This window comes from Cetorhinus maximus, chromosome 8 (assembly GCF_964194155.1).
Source record: "Cetorhinus maximus chromosome 8, sCetMax3.hap1.1, whole genome shotgun sequence".
Classification (NCBI taxonomy): Eukaryota; Metazoa; Chordata; class Chondrichthyes; order Lamniformes; family Cetorhinidae; genus Cetorhinus; species Cetorhinus maximus.
In genome coordinates, this window is record NC_135886.1 from 118,238,343 (window position 1) to 118,253,933 (window position 15,591).

At 42.4% G+C, this 15,591-nt stretch overlaps 1 protein-coding gene across 1 annotated transcript in view; it reads left to right on the top strand.

Annotated features, from left to right (window-relative positions):
- Positions 1-15,591, top strand: part of kdrl (kinase insert domain receptor like) — a 200,797-nt gene that overhangs the window by 152,727 nt on the left and 32,479 nt on the right. The window contains exons 21-26 of the mRNA XM_078547471.1: positions 523-688; positions 1,826-1,923; positions 3,608-3,730; positions 3,822-3,933; positions 13,820-13,919; positions 15,126-15,231. Coding sequence (XP_078403597.1) covers positions 523-688; positions 1,826-1,923; positions 3,608-3,730; positions 3,822-3,933; positions 13,820-13,919; positions 15,126-15,231 — 705 coding nt within the window. The remainder of the gene's footprint in view (positions 1-522; positions 689-1,825; positions 1,924-3,607; positions 3,731-3,821; positions 3,934-13,819; positions 13,920-15,125; positions 15,232-15,591) is intronic.

Sequence of the window (15,591 nt, forward strand, 5' to 3'; positions counted from 1 at the left end):
TTCTTTCATTAAACCCTTCGGAATACAATTTTGTCTAGCAGCGTGCTAACTCATTTGCATTCAGCATCATTCTATTGCAGTCATTAACTAGTTTGAAACAAAATATATTAACCACTGCACTGAAACAACTTGCAAAAGAATTTTAACTGAATGATAAAATGAAACTTCTTGTAAGCTCCTTTTTTAAAAAGAAAGTCGCAAAGAAACATAAACACAAGTACCATCACGCCACTCGGAATAGTAGAAAATCATAAAATCAGGAGGAGGGAAAAAATATAAGATGAAATATTTTAATCATGTGAATTACAGTCTACTATCTAAAGGCTTTGTCTTAGAATAACAGCATCCCATTAAAGTCAAGCACAGTCGCCACACATAAGGATATTTCAGCTATTACAGGTCTGAGCAGTATCTACTCATTATGGTGTTGACTCTTTGCCATTAGCCCCGATCATGCAGGGTTACATCTATTGCATGCACCTGTCTTCCTGCAGTCTCTGTAAACTTGATGTCTATTTCCAGTGTCAGAAAAATGTCAGCCAGCCTGAAACACTTGTAGATGAAACCAGTTCCGAAGTAATGGAAGGCATAAAGCGAAGATTGGAGAGCGTGGCGAGTACAGGAAGCTCAACAAGCTCAGGCTTTGTGGAAGATAAGAGTTACAGTGACGCGGAAGAGGAAGAGGAAGGTACGTTCATCTTCCTTCCTCATGTGTACTACATTGGGAAAATAATTGAATTGCCATGATTGTTTTCATTAATGTAGCAAGACTATTAAAAATCTATAACAAGAGTAATTTACTGTATGAATAGGGAATTTCCTTTTAAGCTAAACTCAAGTGACCCTCTGAAAGGCTCCAAAAATACCTGCCAAAGGATCAAAACATCCTGTTGTACTTTACAATATCATTAACTTGCTTGGACAAATTGCATTGTGTACTTTATGCTATCATTAATAATCACATTGCCATTCTCAGTAAACTTACTGGTATCAGAAGTAAACAACCCCGATAAGCTTGCAAGCTGATAATACTGTCTCACAAATCCATAGAAAAGTTAGCCCTTTGAGGGCTGCAAACTTATTCCAGCAACCTAATTTGTGCTCTCAAGGTGAGGGAAGCCAATGTTTGGGAATGGAACATGTTTCCATTTCGAGCACCATTTTGATCAGCATCAAGCACTCTCAGGTCAGCCACAGCACAGTAATATGCAGAGTAATACCAGTTTTGTGCTGAGGACCCATGTCCACTGCTAATAGTTCATTTCATACAGAATCTTCATAGGTAGCCAGAGAAGATTTTCATCTTAACTACTGGCCCACCTGGTTTCCATACCCTTTTAGACTGTCCCTGTGCTGCTACCAGCAAATATGCAAAGGCGCTGCCGCTGAATGGCATTTGGAGTAATTTTCATCCAGTTTTAAACTCTCAACCTATCTCTTGTTGGTCAATAATGAGGCTCTTACATAGTTAGCCTGTGTGGACCTTCCTTTGGTACTGAGGAAGATCCATCGATGGAAACCTAACACCAAGACTGTGAGTCGGAAGCAACTGCACACCTGTGAGATTGCATTTGCACAATATCTATGAAGCAGCAGTATGACTTTTGAACAAGGGCAAGAAGGAGAACTGGACAAACCAGTGAATGTGCAGTGGCTCCAATGCTTTTACCAGTGTTCTGAACTCCACCCAACAATACAGAGAGGGCAAATCCAAACAGAAGCTGCTGACTGCAACACAAATAAGATCTATTGAAAATTTAAAAATGACAGGCTATGATAAATTTACACCCATTCTGCTGTTACTGACACTTGACCTGTTTTGCAGATGCTGAAGACCTATATAAACGACCAATGGCTATGGAAGACCTGATTTGTTACAGTTTCCAAGTAGCCAAAGGCATGGAATTTTTGGCTTCAAGGAAAGTAAGTTGTTTCCAATTCTTACAAACATCAGATTTTGCCCTTTACAGAAATTTGCATTTTCACTATTGGTACTGACCCAAACCTTCATATCCAGCATCAATCATTGATACCCTGGTCAAAATTGTTTTAATAAAATTGGACAGCATATAATCAATGGAGTTCAACATCCGGTGCTCCAGATTCACCACATGGAAGGGCCAAGTTTAACTTCAGGTGGAGAATGGACAAGGTGTACCTGCCAGGCTGCCACCAGCCCAACTTTCGGATTTGAGATCTGGACCAGGTTTAAGTGCAGAACTCGCTACCACCAGAAGTAGTTGAGGACAATAGATGCTTTCAAAAGGAAACTGGACAAGCACATGTAGAAAAATATGCTGGAAGTCTAAGGTGAGGTAGGCAGAATAGAAGGAGATTCAGGTGGAGGATAAACACTAATACTGACTAGATGGGCTGAATATCGTGTTTCTGTGCTATATATTGAATGTAATTCTATGTTATTTGCATGCCACTGGCAAACAACAAGCACCAAGCAATTGCTCTACTACACCACAGCTGGAGGGCAGGAAATCAACTGACTCCCACTCTCACCTGGCTGATAATTGGAGGCTTGTATCTGAGGAGGGGAGGTGATCCTCTGACAGGCCTGTAGCAAGCCAAAGTTCTCAACCTCAACTAAGGCACCCATAAAAAGGCACTAAGCAGAGCGTAGTATTTCCCCATAGGGAGGGAAAATCTTTGTGTCAGGCAAGCCATGTTACTATTGCACTCTTATTGGAAGCCAAGGGCTGAATAACACAGGAGGGTAGGGATTGGGGGGACCGGGGCGTGGGGTGCTGCAGACAGCATGCCCCCACCTCAAACCCCGAAAATCACACTGCAGGGCTCCTTAACCAGTGCTGAGTGTGACTACTACCCCTCATCAGATTGGCTGGCAACTCCATCAGTCCCAGCAGTGCTAGGAAGGCATCAGTGGCTATTGCTGGGACTGCAAGTGAGGAGTGGAGCCCAAAGCCTAGGATCCCCCGAGAAGGTAAGTCTGGGGTCTTGGGCTGGGAGGGTTTGGGAGTGTTAGGTACGGGGGCAGTTGGCGGGGGGAGGGTGGGTTTAGGAGAGGGAGTGGGTAGGAACCAAGTTGGGGGGGGGGGGGTTCAATCTAAGGGGGGTTGCTCCATGATTACCAAAGGGCAGCCCCCAAAGAGTAACCCCCCTTTCCTTCCTGCCCTTTAACCATTTCAGGTTAAAATGGTTCCTGCTCCGGCCCCACTGCTCATGCCAAACGTATTACAGCATGGGCAGCATATTATTAGGGTCAATTGATAACAAGCCTAATTGACCCTTAATTGGCCATTTTAATATGGTGTCTGCCCAGCCCCCCCATATTATGGGGATGAGTTCCAGGGTGGGTGGAAGGCATTGGGATGGGCACCCACCCCATTTTACATGCACCACCACCTCTCCCCATAGGAAACACAGCCACAAGGGATACGTCAAATTCAGCCCCAAGCATTTGTTGGCATTGACAGAGATCTGGCAATGGGGCTTTTGGCTTCCATTTTCAGCGAGGGTGAAGGTAACATTACAAAACCTCAAAAAATGAATATCAGTGTTTATTTTTTAAAAACGCAATCAAAAGAACATAATGGGCTTTGTTTCTAAGCTCTTGAATATTCCATTTTAATTCCAGTGCATCCATCGAGACTTGGCAGCCCGTAACATTCTTCTGTCTGAGAGCAATGTTGTGAAGATCTGTGACTTTGGGCTGGCTCGTGACATTTACAAAGACCCAGATTATGTACGGAAAGGAGATGTAAGTTTACAGCTTCCGATCACAGAAGCTGAATTACCAGTGCTCTTGTATCTCTGTCCAGTGGCTGATAAAGTCTTGTGCATCATTGCAGGCCCGACTCCCACTCAAATGGATGGCACCAGAATCCATATTTGATAAAATCTACACCACTCAGAGTGATGTCTGGTCTTTTGGAGTGCTACTGTGGGAAATATTTTCCTTAGGTAAGTCTGAAATAAAAAGGAATAATTAACATCAGGAAGCAATTTTGAGTTTTACATTTAAGTTCTAAAATGTTGCCAGAGGCTGCATGTCAAAAATTAGGATTAGATGCCAATTTTCAAACTACTAGTTCGCCCTTAGAAAATGTTTTTTTTTTTATTCATTCATGGAACGTGGGTGTCACTGGCTGGGCCAGCATTTATTGCCCATCCTTAATTGCCCTTGTTCAGAGGGCATTTGAGGGTCAACCACATTGCTGTGGGTCTGGAGTCAAATGTAGACCAGGTCAGGTAAGGACATTGGTAAACCAGATGGGTTTTTACGACAATCGGCAATGGTTTCATGGTCATCATCGGACTTTTAATTCCAGATGTTTATTGAATTCAAATTCCACCATCTGCCGCGATGGGATTCAAACCCAGGTCCGTCCCCATGGCATTACACTGGGACCTCTGGATTACCAGTCCGGTGAAAATATCACTACCTCACCTTATCCAGTTTATACTTTGGGCATAACTCAATTTTATACAGATCACTACGGGGAGAATTTTCTCCCCGTCAATCTGGCCACTTGGGAGCGGGCATGGGCGGACGTGGAGCCAATCGCCACCCGCGATCAGCTGCGCGCCGCCATTTTACATGGGCGGGCCAATTAAGGCCCACTCAGCATAACGCGTGACCGGTAGTTCTCAGTGCTACCTGTGCGGGAAGAGGGAGAGTTGGGGCCTGTGCTCTTTCACGCATGCGCGCGAAAGAGCGCAGAAATCTCCTTGGGGCACAGAGTTGCTTCAGGGAGATTAAGTTCGGGAAGAAAGTTTTCATTAAAGACGGGAAAACATTATTTGGACATGTCCCCTCATGTGACAATGTCGCATGAGCTGGGACATGTTTATGAAATGCCAAAAATGTTTTTATTTACTTAATTAAACCTTCATGAAACCTCACCCTGCCCGTGGATGAGGTTTCATGAAAAATGCGAAGGCTCCTTGGGCTCTTCGCCTGCCCACCAACCTTAAGGTTGGACGGGCAGCCCTGTCAATATCTTTAATTGGATTAATTGTGGCCTTGACAGGCCTTTGACAGTTCGGCAGGCGCGTAGCCATCTCCGGTGCGCACCCGCCAAACGGAAGATCGGAATGATGCACGGTGACATCGGGATGCACGCCAAACATAACTGCGCATCATTTTATGCGTCGGCATGCTGGGTCCACCTCCACACGCCGAATAGAGAATTCTCCCCTATATGTTTGGGGATCAGCTGATACCATTAGAATTAATAATGCATGGATTCAAAGAATGTTTAATTAATTACATTTCATGGAACAAGTGAGTTTATCATAAATCTTAACTTTCGGAGAATGTCAATGGCAAAGGCCTAGAAATGAGGCACTCATTTAATCTGAATTGAGGATTTGTGCTTGGCATTTTAATTGAAAGAGTTTCGAAAGTGTCAAGAAAATCTACACCAACTGCACCATTGTGTAAAGTAAAAAATAGAACTAGTGGATGATGTCTTCTGGTTATTAATGTAGTAGGCAGATTTCCTAATTTCCTTTGCAATGCTTTTACAATTTTGCTAGAAATAACAAACATTTTCCCTTACCTTTACGCATAGCAAACAAAAGGAATCTTATCTCCCTGCTGGTATGATCTTATCAATCTACAATAGCTGGATTTTCATTGGCTGAAAATCAGCTGTGAAAACCTATCAGCCAATTTGTTTGTTCAGCTGTTTGTTGTTCCCATTTTCAAACTGGACAATGGGAATGGAATGTGCAAGGCTACGAGAATAAAGCAAGGGAGTAGGACTAAGTAGAATGCTCTTTCAGAGATCCAGTGCAGATTTAATGGGCCAAATGGCTTCGTTCTGCACTGTAAACATTCTGTGATTCTGTTCTATTACAGAAAGCCAGGTAGAAAAAATTGAAGGGCAAACAAACACTGACACACTTTCTAAGTTTTTATTTACAGAGATCTGCATTACAGACATGCACCTCTGAAGCAGACAACCATGGTTTCAATTTGTTCCTATTTACAGGAGCACAAGTGAATCCTCAGATAATGCCCACCACCTGAACGCTGTTAAATACTCAATTAGCAGACAATTAACACAGAGCTATTTAAGAGACGTGGATAAAAGATTCTGGAGATTAATTTGCTTGCAATGGTATGAATTAGCCTGCCAATTCACCATCACCTGTTTTCTGCTTTTGTCAGAGACCAATTTCACAAAGAAAAAGAAACATGGTTAGAGTAGGTTAAGAGTAAAACCAAAGTTAATATGAAAAGGGTCAGAAAGAATACAAGAAAATGCAAATGGAAAAATGCATGGTAGGACACATACAAATGTACTTACCTTGATATCAATTTGTGTTGGGTTTTTAATTTAGTGGTTTAGCATTAATCTTATGATAAAGTTATTCTTGATTTGCAATATTCATGTTAATACCAGTGACACAGGATGTAATAGCTGAAAACTAATCTTCAGCCCAGAAAGACAACATTTCCCCTGAATCCATTGATTTCCCCAAGGTTGAAAGATAACCAGAAAAAAATATTTCTACTTCCACGCCACTCAAAGGGTGAATAAGTGCAATATTTGAAAGATAATTGTTAGCTTGCGGGCTAGATTAAGCTCAGAAATTTTAAGGCATTTTAGGACTTGATTTCTTATTTATAAAACTGATGATAGTCATGTGGCACAATTGTGGGACGTATCTTTGTTATTAGATGGCTGACCTTGAATGGTAACAATTATAGCAAGTGGTTCTTAACAGGTATTCAAACCACCATGTCTATTTTTCCTGTATTTTCAAAAGCCAATATATCCAATTTTGTTTTCTGACTTAGAATGCAACTTTGCAAAGTTATGAATTGAATCTGTTCAATGTGCATTTTAGATGTTGCAGCTCCATGGGATTTCAGTTTAATTTGTTGTTCTGCTGCAAGCTTCTTTTCAAATCTCATTTTAAAGAAGTTACAGGATTCTGCAGTACTTGACTGTATTCATATTTCTTGGTTTGTTGAACATTTTTTCCCATTTTCTCACCAAAAGAGCTGATATGTGCATGCTGGGGTACAGTTCCGAGGACATTTCCTGCTTCTGTGGACCTCACCGTGATGACCATTCTTCATATCTGAGCCTAGGTCCTGAGTGCCAACAGGCTGTTGAACTGTGGGGTTATGGAGGTTGAGGGAGGTGTGGGGGGGTTGAGGGAGGTGTGGGGGGACCCTTGCAGTCCAAGTTTAATCCTGCCCTCACCCAAACATCCACATATGACCACTTTCTAACAAAATTAACTGAATACCAATCAAAGAGAGAATCTTGATCAATTCTGTCTTGATCAACTCGTTTTCTCTACTCTTGCTCAAGGCACTGGGGTCCATTTAATACCTTTAGTGCCTTCAACTGGTGTCAGCCAATTCAGCATGGCACAGTAACGTAAACTGGGTCTGTCTACCTTCCTGGTTCATGTGACACGATTCCCCAGCTGTCTGTGAATATTTACTGAGCTTTTCCAAATTCCTTTCATCCATGATCATTACCATCCTTCATGGTAAAAGAATCTTCCCCAACAGCTAGTGTTGGAATTTTTTGAGTGAATTATGATGTTTGCTCCCTTCACCTCCCATATAAAATAAAATCCTTCAGTTTTAGCGAAATGCTCCTAAAAGTGTGCAAAGTTAAAACAAAAAGTATTCTATGGCTATAAAGATGTTATAGATACTACAATTCAGTAGAATATTTTGGTTTCTTCAGGGCTGCTACATGTTATGAAATGATTCACACCACAGAATGGCCAATATTTTGAATTGGTTTCATGTGAAGTGTGACTATTATGGTAAAAAGGATGATGTATCTGCTTAATGAGGAGTGAGGAACTGGCACAGCTTGTAAATACAGGAAATAAACAAAAGGTAATGAGGATTGAACAGCAGCAAATTGGCCACCCAGTCAGGACATCTTTTCAAATTTAATTAAATGTATATCCAGTTTACAAACACCTTCTGTACCAGATGTCACTGTACAGTGGATTGGCTGAACTTAGTAAAAGCAATAGCCAAAGTTTCACCTTCTGCAGTAAGGTAAGAATGAAAACTTAAGGAATGTCTTGTGGAAAGAGACAGAATGAATAGTTGTTTCAGTCTGAAAGCCTTTTTCTGGTCGTATAGATCCTTACGTACTGCTTCTGTCACAGCTACATAGTGGCAAATAAAGCTAAGTAAACACTTAGGCCTGAATTTTTGCAGGTTTAAGAGAGGGCCCCTGGCTTAGCCAGACTGGTGGTGAAACCCCGATTTTAGAAATCCTGCCCCAAATCCAGCACCCACCATTTTTGCCAGAGTGGGGGAATGGGAATGGATTGCATTTTGCACACCCATGGTTCATGGAGGCAACAGCACATGTAAAAATGCAGCTGCCTTCAGTCAGATGCGATTTTTGTCACCTAGACTTCTGAAATACAACTTGTGGGCTTTATGCTTTTCAGGAGAAGGTCTAAACTCACTGGAGTTCTTTGGAGAGATAGGGTACCCTTTTGGAGTAGTAAGGGAGAGGTCAAGTACCCTTTGGGATTATTAAAAGTAGATGTGAAGTGTATTAAAAAAATGGATAAACTGATTGGAACTGTCATTTAAATAATAAGACATTTAAATTTCCTGCCCCTTAATTTAAAAGTCTGCAGTTCTTAAATAATCAGTATTTGCTATTTCACTCTGTTGACATAGGCCTGAGGGTTATCATTAAAGGATTTGTGCTCCATGCCTGATTTCACAACGTTGCATTATCACACTGAGGTGCCTATCAGTTCAGTTTGATTGACAGCTCCAAGTTACGAAGTCTTTGATATGGGGCATTGAATACAAATGCTTGATTTTATAAGGGATTAAGTAGTTGAATGAAATTTTTGCTTTTCATAAGGGATTAAGAGGACATTGAATGTAGTGAATGGATTTAATCAATGAGAGCGTTTTTTTTTAAAGTGAAGTCATCAATTGACACTTAGATCTTTATTTCATCTCAGCGTGGCTCCTGAGGTCTGCCTATGGTAAATACTGGCTGGCATGAAGGGTGTAAGAGAAAAGGGTGGTGGGTATGGGGTATGAGTTGGCACTACATTAGCATAGATGCTATAAAGAGCCCTGTGGGTAAGTAGAGGGCATAGGTTGTAATGGAGGGTAATGAGAGGCCATGGGGGTTGGGTAGAGGGGCATAGGTTAGAATGGGATTTAAAAGGCAATGGGGGGGTAAATGGTCATAGGTTGGCATGGGGTATGAGGGGCCATGGGAATGGGTGGGGGCACGTGATGGCATGAGTTGGCATGGAGAATGTGTGAGGGGTGAGGGCGTGGGGTCTATTTTTTAGTCTTATTCTTCTTGCACGTTCCTGAGCACCGAGATTAGCCTTTCACACAGCCGTCCTCCTCTGCACCCAGCAGCCTATGTGGCTGCCTCTGCAGTGTTTATGGAGGGCAGCGGGCATGACTCGTGGCCTCCCTCCAACCCCTGAAACGAAAATTAGGATATCCGGAGCACTTTCTCCCAAATTGGATATATGGAGCCAGGACTATTCCTGACTCTGCGCTCCCAACTCAAGAGTGAAAATTCAGCCCTTACTATGCTTTTGTGCACTGTATATAACTAGGTGAAAGTTCACCTCAGTCATGATTTTCCTGGGCACCAGACCACGTGAAAATACTTTGTAGAATAATTTTGTAGAATAGTGAAAATACCAAGTTGGTACAGTATGGAAACAACAGTGCAGATTTTCCTCTTGTTGTACTTGGCATTAATTGCCTGGATAATGTACAGAGGAAATTCTGCAGGGAAGGATTCCACACCTGCGATGGAAAATCAGACAGGCTTCATTATGGGCACTTGTCCTTCCCACCCAGTTTTCCTCTATGCGTTACACCCAGGCGACCTTTTATGTCAAGTTCAACAGTGTAATCTTCCTGAATAAATCATGGAATTATGAAGTGATAGCCACACTATCTAATTGACGATAAAGTTGTCTCTGTTCATTCAGATAACCGAGCAGCAACTCTATTATTAACCAAGGTAGGAAGCCCAGATCCTATGGTGGAAATTTTATTCCATTTTCATGAGATGGAATTTAGAGAGCGGGCGCATGCTGCTGAAGATTCACAAGCATTAGTGAGCAAAGTGGGCGTGGGAAGTATTTCAAACTTCTCACCCTTTTGCTATACAAGTCTGCCACTTACCTTCAAGCATGGCCGCTGACACCAGGCATTGTAGAAGCTGTAACTGGAAAACCGTGTTGCAAATGGCAATTTTAAAAAACGTGTAATTGCTTTTTAGATTCCATTGCAGAGGAATGCCTCTTGCAAAGTAAATGGAGTGGATCAATATAGCGCCACAGACTAAAGGCACTGTTACAGTGCTGTTGAGGCAGACCTATAATGCAAAAGTAGATTGAATGTCCTTTGTTGGCATTTTTGGCATAACCCTCTCATTCAGAAAACAGCTAATCAGTCGTCGGCTGTTCCTTGATTCGAGGATGATGTCAACTCAGGTTGGCGAGTTTCTCCCACGGCTCTTCACGTGACTGAACAAACAGGCCGATTCTCAACCTGCAGATCTTTGGGCACATGGGGCACACTTCCCAAGAAGTAGTGGGACGTGGAGTGCAGGATTTGCTTGCTTTTCTTTCCTTCTCTGCCACCACTCTGCCTTATCATTAAAACATTACAACTCAAAGAATGATGGAGCTTGATGGACAAATTATCACTTATTTGAACGATTGATAGCAATCCCCTCCCAGTCATTAATTTCAATGCTGCTGCACTTCAAGGAGAGCTTCAGAGTGTCTTTATTGTGTTTTTTTTTTGTTCTTCCTGGAGTGTTGGCTATTTGAAAGTTGAGAAAACAGGACCTGGTGGGGAGATGCTTTTCAGCCATCCAGACAGTGTTCAGTCCATCATAATTGATTTTGCAGGAATTTTGCCTGAATGCTTGTGGAGCTGTCTTCAAGAAGGACACAGTTAATCCATAGATGGTATTAACAAAGTGTACACGTCCACTTGTGACACACTGATGCTGACTGAACATCTATCATTTGTTAGTCTCTGCAGTTACTCACTGAAAAGAAAATCCTTCAGTCAGTTCTCAGATAGTCTGTGGTTTTCGGTTTATATTATGAAAATAGAACTTTCACATGTCAAGCCAATTCTGCATTAACAGTATCATTGAACACAGATGCACAATATTCCCATAGTTAATAGTACTCCATAATGGTCCACTTTATGGAGATCAGAGACAGACACAGATTCCCACTCTTGTAGTAAAGGAAGGGGTAGATTTTCAGTCTTGACCATGAGTGGTGGCAGAGAGGAAAGTAAATATGTGAGAGTAGTGAGACATCTCCAATTAAATGATGATTTCCGAAGATCACCCCACAGAACGTAAAGGGGATATTAAATAAAAGTATCATGTGGAAACATTAAAAAGACGATTAAAACATTACCTCTGGTATGAAGAAAGGACTAGCAAAGAATATTATCAAATTCAGCCAAGTTTCTCATTGTTCTGAATGTACTATCCCACATTAGTAAGGCTACGCAAATATAGGTAGGGCTGGTCTGTGACTGGTTCAGAGTCTAGAGTTAGATCTCCTTATCTTGTTGATTTAGGTTACACAAAGGAAAACCTGTCTCATTTTAATAACACACTTAGTTGGCCAGGTATCCCGTTCTGATTGAATTCCTCATTTTGTAAGATACTTTGCCTGTAACGTATTGAAATACAAATGATGGAAAATTAGTGGCAGGAAGTAATGTGGGAGTGTATTTGCTGTTGTAGTTACTGTGTACATGGCGAATGAATGAAACAATTGCAATTGTGGCCAGTTTTAGAAACAAGCTGTTGGGAAAATTCTAAAATCTGAAATAGGCCATAGAAGCATAATTTCTTCATAATTGAAGTCTTTAAATATTAACGTTTGAATACTTAACACATTGTATCCAGTTTTGTTGTTCACACTGCTAACAGATGCATTATCCATCAAAATAATGAACACAGGAATTCCTATAAACATGTGAAGTATGCATATGCTAATAATCAAAGAGCTCACATTCAAGAGAAATATTTCATATAGAAGTCTATTTGTTTCCAGGTACTTTCATATTTTATAGTGTGGAAGTATTGGTTCATAGACTTTCATCTGTAATAAAGGAAGCCAAAAAACTCAAGTTATGATGAAAACCATCCTGCCTCGTCTGAGTTTTTCTAACACAACAGTCCACCTGATAGAGTGCACTGTGCTCCACAAATGAATTGCTGCAGAGATTTATCAGTTCAATCATATCTTCAAATATGTTAGGGGGAGAGGAGACGCCACAAGAGCTTTTTATTCTTCCACAGGTAAGTTATATTGAACATTAATTGGCGACATTTATACAAAGCTCTGTAAGTTTGGCAATAGTTTACCCAAGGGCAGTTTTCTGCAAGCCTTTTAAAATGCTTTGAAATGTTTTTGGTTATTTCACAAAAGGTTAGAAAGAAATATCATTCCTAGAAGCACCAGCACTTGGTTACATTTCAATTTTAGAAATAAAATTTTTTAATCTTTAATGATATTGGCAGGCAATACTGACTTCCCAGTAGTGTCCCTGGTGGGGTTACGATGATGAGAACGACATTCTTGCAGCTACTCCTTCATTTCCATATGACTTCTTTAGAAATTTTCCTTATGGTTCCTGTTTTTGGAGGTTGTTCTAGTGACTCTTAAAATAACACAGGGCAGAAGTTTCCCCCGATCCGGGGGTGGGGGGGGTAGTTCAGGAGCGGGCGCGTGCAGGCGCGCCTCCGATCAGCACCCCTGATCGGGGGCGTACCGCCATTTTACGTGGGCGGGCCAATTAAGGCCCGCCCAGCGTGACATCCACCAGGAAGCGCTATGCGCTCCCTGTGCAGGCGGTTGGGGTTGGGGGGGGGATTCCCAAAGCCAAGAGTGTGCTCTTTTGCACATGCGCGCAAAAGAGTGCACTCATCTCCCTGAGCGTAAGTGCTGCCTCAGGGGGATCGGCGCCAAAAATTCAAAAACGTTAAAAATAGAAAAATAAAATTTCCCTGACATGTCCCCTCATGTGACACTGTCACATGAGTTGGGACATGTCCATCACCTTTAGTTAAACTTTTATTAAATTTTTAAAAACCTACATGAAACCTCATCCCGCCTGTGGATGAGGTTTCATGCTTTCTCTGAAGCCCGCCAGGGCTCCCGGCCTGCCCGCCGACCTTAAGGTTGGACGGGCAGGTCCTTTAACTACTGCAATTACTTTCTAAATGGCCTCAATAGGCCGTTGACAGGTTAGCGGTCGCACAGCTGATTCGGCTGCGCCCCTGCCGACCTGAAAATTGAAATGATGCGGGGTGATGTCAGGAGTTCCGGCCAACGTCATCCCGTGTCATTTTGCGCATCGGCGTGCGGTTCCCGCCCCCCCCCCACACGCCAACTGGGAAATCCTGCCCATAGTCATGGAGTGTTATAACAGGAGTTGCTAGTCTCTGCTGATGGTTCAGCTAGTAATGGCATTAGTAGGTAGCCTGACAGATCAGGATGGTCCACATTCAATCCCCAGTCTGTCGTATCTTAGATCATTTCCATAGAAATAGTAGCAGGGGGTGTTGCAGTTTTACCCCCATTCTGAGGACGAGGAAGAAACGTTGGTTAAGAACAGGATTGAGCTTGATTGCATTGTCTATTGTCGTCAAGTGGTCTGCTGATGGTCATTATCAAGGCACACATATTATCAATGGCCAATGGGACAAGCATCTGAGGGTAGCCAATACTTGTGGAGTCAACGAATGGAGAAAAATGGTGGTAAAATAAGTAAATGTTGTCTATTTACATTCCTCTGCTCTAGGTGCCTCTCCCTATCCAGGAGTCCAAATCGATGAAGAATTCTGCCACAGGTTAAAAGAAGGAACAAGGATGAAGCCCCCTGAATATTCTACACCAGAAGTGTAAGATTTTGCTGCTAATGTCTCATGTTTTTTTTTGAAGCAGATCTGTTCCAATTACAGTTGTAAATAATGAAAACCTCTCATTTAGGTGAGCTTTAGAAGAATCAAGTGATGAACCAATGGTGTGACAAAACAGGAGATAGAATTTAAAGAAAATCTGATCCCAGTAGGGTGGAATAATCTGTGGCAAAACCCAGATCCACCAAGTTTGTACTTCATTGATTAAAAAATAAAGTTGGGATTTGGGGTGACGGGGTGGGTTATTCATCTACTCAGCCCTGCTCCAACAGTTTGAGGGTATGTCAGAGGCCTTCTCCCCTCTCCCAACCCTCCCCACCAAAGAATCCTCCCAGTGAGACCAATATCTGCTGAGAGCTGGCCTAGGTGGCCACTGTAAGCCTGAGTTGGGGCCTGAAGCTGAAAGGTAAAATGCCAGTCAATCATAGAAGGATTGATTGCATTACCAAAGGAGGTGTAGAGCTTCCTGGAAGTTTTTTCAATTTGGTTTGGTCACTTCATCTTTCAACCTGTCTCATCTGCACTTCGAAGAACACCAGAAGATCACACTGTGATCCACCATTTCCATGGGTTGGGGGTCTCTCTCTCACACCACTACAGCAGCAATCAGCATCCAGTTGTGTGTAGTGGCTGGAAGATTTACGCCCTCAAACTTCTAACAGTTCCAATGATTCTGTGGGATTTCTACCCCTTGATGTATCAACTGTGCTTTGGACAGGTTTTATGACCAGCAGACCACAGGCTGTATCTTCAGATAAACTCTGTCACTCGGGCGTTCAAAGTAAAAGCTAGAAGTGCAAGTTAAATGTTTTTTAGCCAGTTTTCACCCTTTGACTTAGTGTACATGCCATTATTGCACCTGCCTTTACCAGCTACAACATGATGGGAATCCACAGATATGACTTTTAAAGCAGTATGACCAATACACCACTTTGCCACAGAGAGAACTAATGAGCAAACAAGACAGCATCTGTGCCAAAACAGCAAACACTATACAAAGTCTAAACTGCCTTGTACTGGATAGATGCAGATATATTCAAGTTTAGGGCTAAACTCACTTGATTCTGCTTGAAAGCAAGTCCATATTTCTGCAAAAACTCAGATCTCTCTTAGAGCTTGCACTAGTTTAAATGGTTTAATACGTTGCTAACCAAGTTGTCTAATACCCTTGCTCTGTTTCTGTTTTAGCTATCAGACAATGTTAGACTGCTGGCATGGGGACCCAGGAGAAAGGCCTACCTTCAGTGAGTTGGTGGAACAGCTGGGAGATCTTTTGCAGGCCAATGTTCAGCAGGTAGGGGAATCTAAACAGGTGGATATTATCAGGGGAGCGGGGGAAGCGCGTGAAAGAGTCAAAAATTCCTGAAAGCAGGGGTTGTACAATTTTTTTAAATCCTCCTGCCAATGAGGGTTGTTTACTTTGGGCAGAATCACCCCAGATTTGCACTATGTGCGGTAGTGGGCCACAATGGCGGGTTTTCGCGCTGTATCGTCCCCTTCCCATCACATAAGTTATGCAGTAACTGGAAACACACCGGATCGCTGGTGGCAGGCCTCCGATTGACCCACCTTGCCATTACTTCGAGAGCTGAGCTTCCTCACGGCGGGCGCCATATTTAAAATGGAGCCACGCGCACAATTCTCAATGTTTGCA